Raw genomic sequence first — 12,931 nt, forward strand, 5'->3', positions numbered from 1 at the left:
AAAAAAAAAAAAAAAAAAAAAAAAATATAAAAAAGGATGTATGCTTGAATTCTTTACCTTAAATATCAAGGCAAGGAGGCATCCTAAAATTCCTCGTATCACTGAATTTTAGCTAATAATATCACTAAGATTACACCCCTTAATGTTAGTTCAAATGATACCATTAAAGTCAGATAATGCTTAGACACAGTGAGTACAGCAAAACCAAACCACGGTGTAGATAATGTACACACAGCAAAGTGAAGATGTGGCTAATGTAGATGACAACTGTCCTGAAGATGCAGCAACATGACCTTCTGCCTGGGTTAGAAAACAGGGAACGTACCCAGCAGAGTCCCCAGAAGTTTTATACTTTAGTTGCTATCCCATGCGAAAGCCAATGCCTCCGTGTTTTCATTGCTATTGTCACCTGTGTTTGCTCGACTGAAGTTGGCTATAATCACATTTTCCAGGACACTTACTCTAATGATTTTAATACTGGTTCGCAACCTTCAGAAGTGCCCCTTACTTATATTTGGTCAACCCTCCTTGAAATGATACCAAAATGTGACTGGTTTTCTGTCCCTTAAATTGAGATCCTAAAAGGCTGGTTCAGACCCCTTTTTGTGCCCTAATATTATGATAGTTTACAAAATATTTCAAGTCTGTTATTCCTCCTTTTGAATCAATCACATCTTTCTCCCTTAATACTCCCTTAAAAGGCATCGCTTTTCTGTCCCTTCCACCCTTCCCCTGACATGCCAACTGAACCCTCTCTTCCCAATTCTCATCCCGCTCTGCGCTGTCAATGGTCTGCTGTGGGAAAGGGACAAGTAGTTGCCTACAATTTACTTGAACTCCATCAGGTACTGTTTAGGGTGTCTCATCCCCCACGCAAGAGAAAATGAATAATATCTTGCCCTCTTCTTTTGCCTGATCCTGGGACTCATGATTTCTAACTTCCTGAATTACAGTATGCCAAGCTGGAATACACGAAGGTAAGAAGCCTTTTGCATGGGACGAGTCCCAAATAAATTGAAATCTGGACAGATAGCTGAGCCAACCTCCACGTAGTTTACTCATTCCTATACATAAATCTACCTTTGCACGTTCTCATTCTCACCTCCTACAAAGCAACCAGTTACCAAGACACCTATTCATACTGTTCCTTAGCAGGTTTTGAGAGGAAATTATCTTAAAACAAACACTTGACAGCAAAGAAAGCACTATCTATTACTTATGGAAAGTGTATTCATAGCACTGAACAACAACTCTGTTCAGAAGCACGTCAAATGTTTCTCTGTACCTTTATTCTTTTCTCCTTGTGAAATACATTTTTCTCCCACCCGCTTCATCTCCCTTTGAAATGCAGGTTACAGGTGCATATTCCATTATCTTAATTAGCCGGAGACGAACAAGTTACAGAAGAAAGAGAGCCGGTTACCGTACATTATCCTTAGAAACTAGACAAGGAAATAAAACCTATCGGGTCATTTAATCTACTCTCAACCTGTGGTCAGGCAAGCCTGTTTCTCTACAGTATATACATGGGCTAGTGCTTTGTCTGATCTACACCAAAAATATCCTCAGCAACTGGTCCATCTTCTATTTTCACAAGAGATTCTCATACTGTCAGATATTTTTTCTGCCTAATTTTTCCATTTGCTCTTTCACCTCCGGTGCAGCCATGAACCTTTGTTTAGCCCTGAACAATTTTTGTCATCATTCTCCATTTTGCAATCCCAAAAGATGCTAAATAGTTCAAGTGGTTTGCTGAGTACCCTGAATTCCCAATGCCCTTTTACACTGAGATCCACAAGGTATGATGTCCCTTACTCTACCGGGTACTCATTGGAGTTATGGGTGTAAAGAAGAGTTTGGCACCAAGAGATTTACCTTTGTGGATCTGAGCCTTGATTTTTAAGTCCTTCACACACTTCTATTAAGTGATATGCCCTCTGCTATTCCTTTAAGTGTCTGAGCCACGTTAGCACTAACACTTAAATCATTGTCAAATTCTGCAAGTTAGCAGAAGCTTCAACAACCCAATGGAGAAGATGCCGGCAGTATCTTAAATACGTAAAGGCTCCAATTTCTGGTACCAGTAAAAAAAATTCTAAGAAAAAGCTCAGCATTGTCAAACTCTCAGTCCCTCAGTAGAAAGGCGTTGTTTTTTTTTCCAGAAAAGAGCCTTTATAGAGTGTTCTTGGGGTCTTCATTGTCAAAATACTCTCCCCAAGACTACACTTGATCATCTGCAATGCCAACCTGACATTTATGCCAACATATGCTTACCGTGCTCTACATTGGGCAGAAAGGAATTCGTATGTGAAAGAATGAGGGGATCCCAATTTGGCACGAAGTCCAGAAGCACGGAAAAACCTATGGCAGAACACGGGAACCTTCTTGGACTTTCCATTACTGACTGGAGAGTAGCCATTCTTTTTCAGTGATATGTTAAAAGCCAACTTGAATGTGAAATTATGAAACAAGAAATCACCCAAAGACTGGATTGCGTTAAGTCTGGTCTAAACGGGGACTGCGGATTCTTATTCCGTTACCTGAACGAGCTTTTTGCTTCTTTGTGCATACAAAGAAGTTATTACTTGTTTGTCTCTTTCAGCACTGATCCCACTTTCTCCTCCCCCTCCTCCCCACATTCAAATTCCTCGCTCTATTTGATAGCCTGCTCTGTGCATGAACTGAGCTCATGCTCATGAAAACTTATGCATCCCTGGTTCAATCAGTCTATAATAGCATCTTCCCCCTGCTTTCTGCCTGACTTCAGATTAATGCAGTTAAGTACTTCCCTTAGCAAGTGAACAGTTTACATTATTCCCCATTACGACTGGATACTGGGATCTCTGCATGACAGCGAGGTAGTATGGACCACTTACCCCAGATTAGAACAATGTACCTCAGCGGTATGAAATACAAAATAATTGTTGCTGCTGCCAGTACTAAACAGGCCAAGACGGACAGGAAAGGCACTGACCAGTTGAATGTGCTGTAAATAATAAGAAGAAAAAGAACCTTCATCAGAGTTACCAACCGTAAATGTGGAGCCTGCTAATAACTCAATGAGCCCTTTTACAATATTCAATGAATATAAACAAACAGTAAGAAGCAGCACAAATCCATCAGAAGACAGACAGTAATTCCTTAAATCTATGCTATTCTGTATCAAGGGCGTTTCCTCCAAGGAAGATACTCTGCAAGACTCACTTACGTACCAGGTTGAGCATTTTTCTTCTTCTGAAGTACCATATGTTGCATGCACAGCTAGCCTGTGCTCACCAGATGTACGCATTGAATCCTGCCTCCACCAACATTCAGTGCTGAATGCTCATCAGGATTACCCACAGAAGAGCTTGATGGCAACGGCTTGTAGGAAAAGGGGCTAGAAATGTGGCCGCTGACATTTTTTAAAGAGACAGTCTCCGGGTATGCCGAGCCCTCCGTTGTGATAACGTGCAGTAAAGGATTCCACCTTTCTAATTGTATGGTCTTAATTTTTACCAAGCCATTACTGCTACATGAGAGCAGCACTCCAAGTTTTCCACATCAGCAATGTGCTTCAGATTTGTTTTAGAGGGAGCACACATAGAGGAATAAAGGGGTATTATAAACAGTCACACACAGACACTTAGGTTTTCGTACCAACCAGGATTGCCAGCAGCAGCTTCAGACACGACCCTGTCTCTCCAGTGATGTGGACAATGATCCACTTCGAACAAGACTGGAAAGCACAATCTGTTTCACTCCGACCATCCAAAAGCCCAGTTACTAACAACACAAGCCCTTTCTGGTAGAGCTAGAGAGGGAATGACTAGGTTGCCTCTCCGGAGTTGTCCTGCCTTGGACCCCACCTCTCTCACCTGTACCTACCATCCTGCAATTGTAATGAAACACTGAGATAACTCAAGTCCAGGACCGTGACTATTCATTAACTCATAGGTAGTTCTGCAGGTCTGGCCATTGGTGAGTACTCCTGCTGACATCCACACATCAAGATGAAGATGAATAAGAGGGATATTTTTAATGTTCATCAGTAAGAGCACCGGCTATAAAATAAAACGATGCTTGTTTGATAGATTATGTTAATACAACAGGAGAAATAATTTGTAAGTTTCAATAGAGATATTAAAAAATAAGAAAAGATAAGATAGAAAAGGTTCCGCAATACAGAGCAGATTGGTAAAGTCAACACCAAACTCTGAAACACAAAATAGCTCAATACAGTTAGGCTATTAACATCCCTGTGATTGCATAATCAGAGTGACAGACGGAAGCTCTGGCACAAATCAGTCTGTCACTTAAAAAAAAAAACAAAAACAACTTTAGTGGCAATTTTTTTAATGATACATTACTGCTGAATTACAATGGAATTCCTATGAAATTACATAGGGCATCCAACATTAATAGGGTTCTTTAACATCATTGTTACCAAAATGAATACCAGAATTAATAGTGCTAAGGCACTGAGAGTCTTCCTGCTACGCAGCTGGACAGAACAGTACCCTGTTTATGGACTGGAATACATCTCTTGGCCATTTCCACTCCAGCTGCGATGGTCGGAGTGGAACCACAACACATGGATTTGCAGTATTTTTAGCTCTAACCCAGCTCCTCATTCAAGTGTGGCTCTGTCACACACTGTCACTTTGTGTTATAAAGGCTAAAAGTGATGGTCAATGACACTTCCAACATGAGCATAATTATAAAAGAAGAGAGTGTATGTGTGCACATAGAGAAGCTATTTAGGGATCTCCACCTTCTTCCTTGTGCGAGAAGGAAGCCTTCTGCCTTATGCTATGACAAATAAGTGAACCTCAAGGGAGGAAGTAGGCAACCTCAGTCAATGAAAAGAGAGGCCTGTAAAGACTCAGGGGACAGAGCAGGCAAGCGACCCTTACATGCAGGCTATGGAGGATGGTGGGGAGGCAGCACCACTCCACACCTGATTCAGACAGCAGCTAAGCAGCATAAATACCCTCCAAGGTATCCCTGTATCCTCCCTCTTCTATCAGCACTATTTCTTGCATTCACAGCCTAGGGCTTCCTCTTAGCCAGAGTCGTAGACCAGCGAAGGGGACAGGCTCAGCATGCCTGGGCAAGCATGTCAGCAAGAAAACTGGGAACAGGCAACATTACTGACTTCTCTCTCTGTTTTGAGCAATACTTTATCTACCACCACTTGGAAAGAAGAAACAGGTGCAGTGCTGGACAATCTCCTCCCTCAAAATTCAGAGCCATCATTTGAGGAAGGCACCCATCCCTTTACACTTTCCTGAGATTAGTGCCTTTTACTTACTTTTTAATTCTCTCCCCAAACGATGCTATTTCTTCTAAGACGTTTTGAACTGCTATTATAATATCTTGAACCCTGTAGATTCTTTCAATTAGCCCCTTTTTCTCCGATTCCTGAAAAGCAAACCACATATAACATGTCATAATGTGTACATAGATAATACAGGTACGTAAAAAGCTCCCATTGCCACTGGTGTGATGTGCATGTGTGTATAAAGTAGGAGGGAGGAGAGAAAACACAGTAGGTTACTGTTCAGATATAAACTGCTACATGTCATCTTTTCCCAACGTGAGCAAAGCAAACCTGCTTTTCCCGTAGGTCCAGTTTTCAACCCTGATCATCCAACTCTGCAAAGGCCTGCTCGCTAACTGCATCTCAACCCTGATCTCCAATTCTGGCTTCAACCCTGATTTCTAATTCTGACTTAATCTTGAGTTGCAACTGCATGTTTCATTGACAGCGTAAGCTAAGACAGGAATCCCTGCAAGTCTACTGGACTCCAGTAAGCATTACAGGTGTTCAGCATCCCTCAGGATCAAGCCCGCTGAGAAGCAATTATATATCTTTTTTTTTTTTTTTCCAGAATGGGCTTTCTACTTTCCTGTTCGTGACTAGATCCATTATGTTTGCAGCATGATTGACAACCAGGACACTATTATTTAGAGAAATTAGTGATGTGTGCACAAATGCAAAGCTAAATGGCTTCCAATCTTTTGTGCTGGTTTCTTCTAGCTAGCCAACATGTTGTTTCCATCACACCTCGTTACAAAACAACATCAGACTTATGGAGCCTATTTAGAGATCGGTAAATCTCTTAACCTTTTCAACACTCTTTATCCTGAGACCTAGATCAGAGCTCTTCTATAAGGCTAGGGATCTTGAGATCTTATCTGAATTTTCTCTGAGGTCATTTCTACTATCAAATTCAAACTTTTGTGCTACGGGAGTATTTTTGCTTTAGCCAATATACTTTTGTCTGCCCCACTTTTCACACTAATTACAACATTTCTGTAGATCAGTTTGTTCGGGACATAGTTAAGCATCTTCTCTCCTGACTTCTTTCAGGAACCCTAAATTATTTGTATGCTTGTAAGAATCACCTAGAGCCACTAACTTTTGCTGCACAAATATGTCCATGTCAAACTGACAGTTGGAAAGTGCCCAGCAATTTGAATCAGAGAAACATTGCAGTGCCACCATAAAACAGCATAATAGTGAAGAATTCCAACTCCTGGCAAACCTGGTGTCTGTAACTAGCTTGGGATTTCTCAGTTATGGTGAGAAGTCTTTAGGCTTTGGATTTTTGTCTTTTAGGTTAATGCATGTTCTGCCCACAGGAACTTTTCCTTTGGTGAAAAATTTTGAGGAAAAATGGCAAGTCCCTTTTCAGAGGTCATTTTGCAAACTCATTTCTTTCTGCTTATTTTAGACAAGAGAATTCCAGGAAAGAAACACACAGAAATAGAAAGCAAAGAAGGCATTAATATTATAACCTGAGACGCAGAAATTGGGACTTGATTATTATTATTCATATATATCTTTACGTGCAACCTAACATGTATGCATGCATGCTAATTGAGGTGACTGCACATATTCAAAAAAGAAATGTATACAATGTTTTTATACAAAACCGGCAGCCCTGATACTTGAGCTTGGTACAATGCATTTTGATTGTCTAAGAACTGACTGGTTTAGGGGGTAAAATAGGAATTAAAACATTGTATTTTAACCAGTCAAAGGCCAGACTTTGAATGGTACTGGCCCCTTTCATGCTCATCAGTTCATTCCCCCTGGCACCAGATCCAGATGAAAAGGTACCCGAAGGCCCTGCACCTTCTCACATATACGACTAGTGTGAGCTTCATCACACAAGCCTGCTTAGGGAGGGGTTGAGAGCATGTGAGACGGACACTGTCCTTCAGCTTCCCCTGAAGTGGTATGAAGACACATGAACTGCTTCTCAAGAGTCACTACACGTATTGTATTTATTTCTATTTAGATATAACAATGTGTTTGTATCTTCCCCAAAACATGATGATTTGTGGATTAAAATGTGTCCCATTTCTCTTCACGGTCATTTCTTTGTTAGTATAAAGCCCCCCAGATTTATCAACATGTAAATATTTGAACACCCGAATATGTATTTCAGCTTTGTTAGTGCAAAATTGAACGAGACGGCATTTTAAATATACGGTTTCCAAAATAGGCCTTTATAGATTTAAAAAAAAAAAAAAGAAAAAAAAAAGAAATCTCTGGCATTTAAAATGAACATAAACAAAAGGATCACTTTAAATGACAGTGGCACATAAAAAGTAGGTTTTCAGCAGCTTGTGTTATAACCTGGTTAGGGTCAACATTAAATGTCAAGTCATGATTATATGTAGCAATCTGACCACCAGGAATGCTTAAGTTTCCTTTCAGAGGCAAAGCTCTGCTGTTTCATACATTACTTACCTGTGGGACACTGGTCAACAGTTCTTGCACACCCATTCAGTAATTACCTAGTTGTGTCCAGCCTGAGGCTAACTGAGAGTGAAAGCAAGAACACACCAAAAAAGTGATCTTCCCGGGGCAAGCCTACTCTTGCTATCCAGAGCTGGAAGGAAGATCATCTGGCAGCTCTCGCAACATCCCGCTGGCTTCATTTACACATCTCAGATTGAGTTTAGAAATGCGGTGCTAAGACAGTTTAACACACATGCAAAGATACTTCTGATGCGGCTACCAAGTTGCTTAAGAAAAAAACAAACCGCCACAACAAAAATACTGATTCATGCTGAAGGAAGTGATAGCAATCAAATGTGTTTCTTTACCCAGCCTGTAACATAAAAACCACTCTCCGTAGTGGCATTTTCATTTTTCAATACAAAACATGCCCAGGAAAGAAGGAGAGAGAAAGAGAAAGAGAAGTCTACAGAAATGATTTAAAACGTGTTGCTCCTGAAATCAGAGTCTGATTACTGAGTAATCGGTGTTAGCTTCTGGTCTTATGAAGTGTTCGCACAATACAACGATTTTGCAGAATCATTAGAAAATTCTAGGATTTTCTATACTTTGCCTCACTTAAATTTGGCTTACTTTATATTTTGTGACACTTTACACAGGTTATCTATACTAGTATCCTGACATCCAGACATGCATACAAACGACTAGGGTGGACGAGGTTCTTTGCATAAATCTGATCTCTTTTATTGGACCAACTCAAATAGCTGGAAGAAATTCTACTTTGCAAGCTTTTGAGCACAATATTTTTACAATACGACCAGGGCATTCATTAAGCAATGTAAGGAGTAAAGACCCACTCCTTCAAAACATTTATACTCTCTTATGAGATTCTGAGCACCATGTATTCCTACTAAAGTAAGCATCTCACAGTATCCTGGGCTGCAGAAGAGATGCAAGAGAGAAAATGTCAATGGCAGGGAGACGGTGTCATTGCTCCTCACTGATCATAAAGATACAAAACCAGAAAGTAACAAGCTTTATTGGAGCATCAATATATATTACAACACTTGAGTCTAATGTAAAATTAATTCTACAAATTATTTTACTTCCCCATGCACACAAAGCCAAAGAGTCCACATAATTACTAGTACTTGCTGGGGGGTGGGGGGTGTTTATACCTTTTTAGCAGGACTGTCTGTGGCCTGGTTTGTCTCAAGTCAATATGGAATAGGTCCACTAAAAAGTAAAATGTCTAGACACCCAGGGTTTAAAATCTCAGCTCATATGGCCTTGGTTTAAATTACAAAAATAAAATATCCTGCCTGCTTTCAGAAAATCATTAATTCAAAAAAGAAGAAAAAAAAAAGAGCAGTGAAATCTTCATTTCTTCAAGGCCTTTTTTCCCTGCTCCTCTAACTATTTCTTGGCTGATTACAACACTGTGGGTGGACTAAAACTAGCCTCTGGGAAAGCATTAAAACCATCAAAATGAATTTACAACTGAGAATTAATTATATAATCAGTACGTTACTTTAAATCTTCTCCACGCATCCTGATTTAAGAAAATCGTCATTTCTGTATTCATTGCCTGAACTAAAATACAAAGAGGCCTTACAAAAAAATTATCCATGCCAAGAAAAAAAAGTTCAGTAAACTCAGAAATTAAATCTTGTGTGTCCAATGAATGCACACCAGCTTGAACTTGGAAAGTGGGATGCAAAATCTATGCCCGTGAAAGGAAAAGTACTTTTAGGTTTTACTCTTCATTAACTGGATACCAATTAACAAATGACCCAGACAGATTTGCTTCTAGAGTTACTGCATGTCTTCCAGATTTTCCTCACTAAAATATGGTGTTGTGGTCAGGAAGGTAGGGATAGTAACAAAAGAAACTTGGATGCAAATGCAAAACTGCCACCCATCAAATAGTTCTGAAGCTGACATGTGAAGGGATAAAAACATCTCTGCCCCAATAAACAGAAATCCAGGACTGGCCAGCCAGATATGACTATTAGAGCTGGATTTCCCACCTGATACCTTAGGAATGGGAGAAGCCTCGATTATGTGGCCAGAACAGACTGTCTGGTTTGACCATCTGTATAAAACAGGCCACTTAATTTCATCCAGTTACTCATACATTGAGTCCAATCAACTGTATGACTAAAAGCACACGTGGCATAAGACATCTAGTCTTGACTGGAAGGCATCAAGAAATGGAAGATCTACTCCTTCTCTTGATAACTCATTCCAATGTTTAACCAACCTTATTGTTAAAAAAGATAAATTAATTAAAATAATCCTTTAGGTTTCTTCCTATGGAGATGTCCAAAAGAGAGAGGGAGAGGGAGAGAGAGAGAGAGTGTGTGTGTGTGGGTGTGTGCGCGCGCACACCCGTCAATACATTCCACTGAAAGTCCAAGGACAATTTCTAATGCCATCTTCTAAGTGCGCTTCTGATTTGAATGGTAACAATTGTATTCACTGCACACAAATAAAAAATTAATCTTGCAATCGCTATCAATTTCTAAATGGCTTTATACTGCTTGTATTTCATATTAGTTACATAAAGAGTTACATAAAACACTTGCACAAAAAAGAAATCTTGCCTGGAACTTTCATACAGCTTTATTAGTCAACAGATTTTGGCCATGCTTGGGGAAACTCAGCATACATTAACCTAAGGGATAACAGGGGATAGGTAAGGAAGCCAATGTGGAGAAAAATACATGGGGACTAGGCAGAAAAGAAGAATATTGTGTGTGTTGGGGAAAGGATGAGGAAGGGAGAGGGGCAGTGCAGAGGGAGACGAGCAAATAATTGTGAACAAAAAAGGGGAAATATTCAGAAAAAAGCTGCTGTCCCTGGGCCAACCACACTTGCATGCAGCAGATAACCCAATATGACTTCGTCCTGAAAAGTACACCAGGGGTAATATTTTGTTGGGATTTGTCCAATTTACCAGGTACAATTTCTCTAGTGTATTTTGCATGAGGAGGATTGACTTGAACACATCCACACTCAAGCATGCATGGCATCTTGCTCCATTATTCTTTGGGGTTTTAAAACATGCTGTGGACACTGAAGAGAAATACCAACTTTACTGATGTCTGATTTTCCTTGTTAACTTGCACACTGCTGTAAGCAGGGTAGTCCCATCCCATCTTGCTCTGGTGGATCCTCTGCCGGATCCTCTGCCAAAGAAAGGCTTCCAAAGGGCAACATATTCACAGATGTGTATCTTTGAAGTCAAGAGGATTTTATCAGGTGTAAATAGAAGGGAACTGCCCTGATGCTGACTTTGGATGGGGCAGTTGGCCAAGAGTTACATTATTAAAACAGAAGGAAGATATTGTGGGAGGGAGAGGTGGTCCCAGAGAGAGACAGACAGTCTCTGGCTCACAGGGGTGAATTGCCTCAGATAAATTCCTGGCAGAGCTTTGAGGAAAAAAAAAAAAAACAAAAAACCACTTGCACAACAAGCTTGAGCTGGACTTTATATACAATAGGAAGGCATCAGAGAGAGGCAAAAAATCAGACCAAAATAATCCCTGTGCTGCTAAGCCATTCTGCTGCCCTAGTGTGTGCTGATGGGGAAGGTTAGCCAGTATATCTGAATAGATTTAAAACAATGGCTGTAGAGGAAAGCATTGCTACTAATGGTCAAGTTCTCTTCTCTGTGGACGTATCTACATGTGCACATTTACTGAGCAGTAACCGAAATTACGGCACAGTATGGATGCTCATCTACACGTGCATGACCGTATTGCGCAGTTAATGTGGGAATTTATGCCAACTTGAGCACAAATTTGATACCTGCATTGTGCAGGCATCAAATTTATGCCTAATTAGATACTGCACAATAATGCACATGTAGACATGCTACTGCACAGTAACATGGGGGGCCTCCCTGATGGGTCTGCCTGACACTAGGGGGCTGGCCCGAGCGCAGGCCCAGGTCTCCTGGCTGGCCACCTGTCCTGGCTTCAACTTGGGACTGAAGTTAGTTCCAAGTGCTGGCAGCTGGCTCTGGCTTTAACTTGGGGCTCAAGTTAGTCCCAAGGGCTGGCAGCCATATGGTCAGAGGCTGGAGCTCCCGCCCTGCCCCGCCCCCCTCGGTGGCCACAGGGGCACATGGCAAGCTGCTCTGACCCGGGACTAAATTAAAAAAACGTTCTTCTACCTGTGTTCTAGTGTCTGTCCTTAATCCAGACTATTCATTCTGGTGCATAGTTTGTGTCTGACTGCACCCACCGAAGATGCCAGAGTTGCCACGCAGGTATTTGGTACGTTGGAGTAGGTATACCGCATTCTGGTATTGTGGTCCAATAAAAGATATCACCCATCGCAAAAGATACCACAACATCACTTCCAGACTTTAAACTGACATAAACAGGTGCACTACTGGGTTTAAAGGACAGGATTTCAATCCCATGCAAGTAATTTTCACAATTCATACAGGCTATGCCATGTGGCTCACTGTGAAGAATGTAAAACAAGCCATTTTCATACCATTTTAAAATGCAAGCTCACAAAGGAGTAACTACATGAAATACAAGACTTTTATCTTCTTGCTCACAATGGATGCCTTTCCTCTCTGCAGAAGACGAGCACAAGGGCCGTGGACTTCTTATGCCTACCGTAAGCATAAGCTTTATTTACAAGGAGTCAAGGTTTCATAGCTTTTGTGCTGGCCTTCTTAAAAATCAATGCATGACAGAAGTGTCTTCAATTACTTTATTAATGCAGTTTGATATAAAACTGGTTAGACCTTTGCCATAACAACAGCAAAAAGATATCCTTGCAATCCCGATCCATCTGAAATCAGATGATGAAGGAATTAAATCAAACCACCAGTTAGCATTTGAAAGGTTCCATTTTACCATGAACAAAATGCATAAGTACAGGCATTATTGCACCTGGATAGCTGTGCTTTTCATATACCTGGCAAGACACTGTGAATTTACTTATTTATGTGGGCCTCATTCTCTAGATTTGTGAAGAGATATATCCTGCAGTTTTTCACGTTTGCTTAGACAAGAAAAAAACAACTCCTGTTATATCAGTAACAATCTTAAAGAAATACATCTTCAGGTGAAGAGTGCATGTACACAGCAAATGCTGAAGAAAGAATATTTGAAAGGGGATAAAAAGCTATCTTTAGTCTTTGATATTTAAAAAAAAAAAAAAAAAAAGAAA

The 12,931-nt window shown here is 40.5% G+C and overlaps 1 protein-coding gene across 3 annotated transcripts in view; it reads right to left on the reverse strand.

Moving 5' to 3' along the window:
- The window catches only part of MCTP2 (multiple C2 and transmembrane domain containing 2), a 235,120-nt gene that overhangs the window by 7,041 nt on the left and 215,148 nt on the right, over window positions 1-12,931 (reverse strand). For all 3 annotated transcript variants that reach the window (XM_019504031.1, XM_019504030.1, XM_019504029.1), the window contains 2 exons: window positions 5,294-5,403; window positions 2,877-2,986 (listed from right to left, as the gene is read on the reverse strand). In XM_019504031.1, coding sequence (XP_019359576.1) covers window positions 2,877-2,986; window positions 5,294-5,403 — 220 coding nt within the window. The remainder of the gene's footprint in view (window positions 1-2,876; window positions 2,987-5,293; window positions 5,404-12,931) is intronic.

This window comes from Gavialis gangeticus, unplaced genomic scaffold, assembly GCF_001723915.1.
Source record: "Gavialis gangeticus isolate Ggan-Ray unplaced genomic scaffold, GavGan_comp1, whole genome shotgun sequence".
NCBI classification, from domain to species: Eukaryota; Metazoa; Chordata; order Crocodylia; family Gavialidae; genus Gavialis; species Gavialis gangeticus.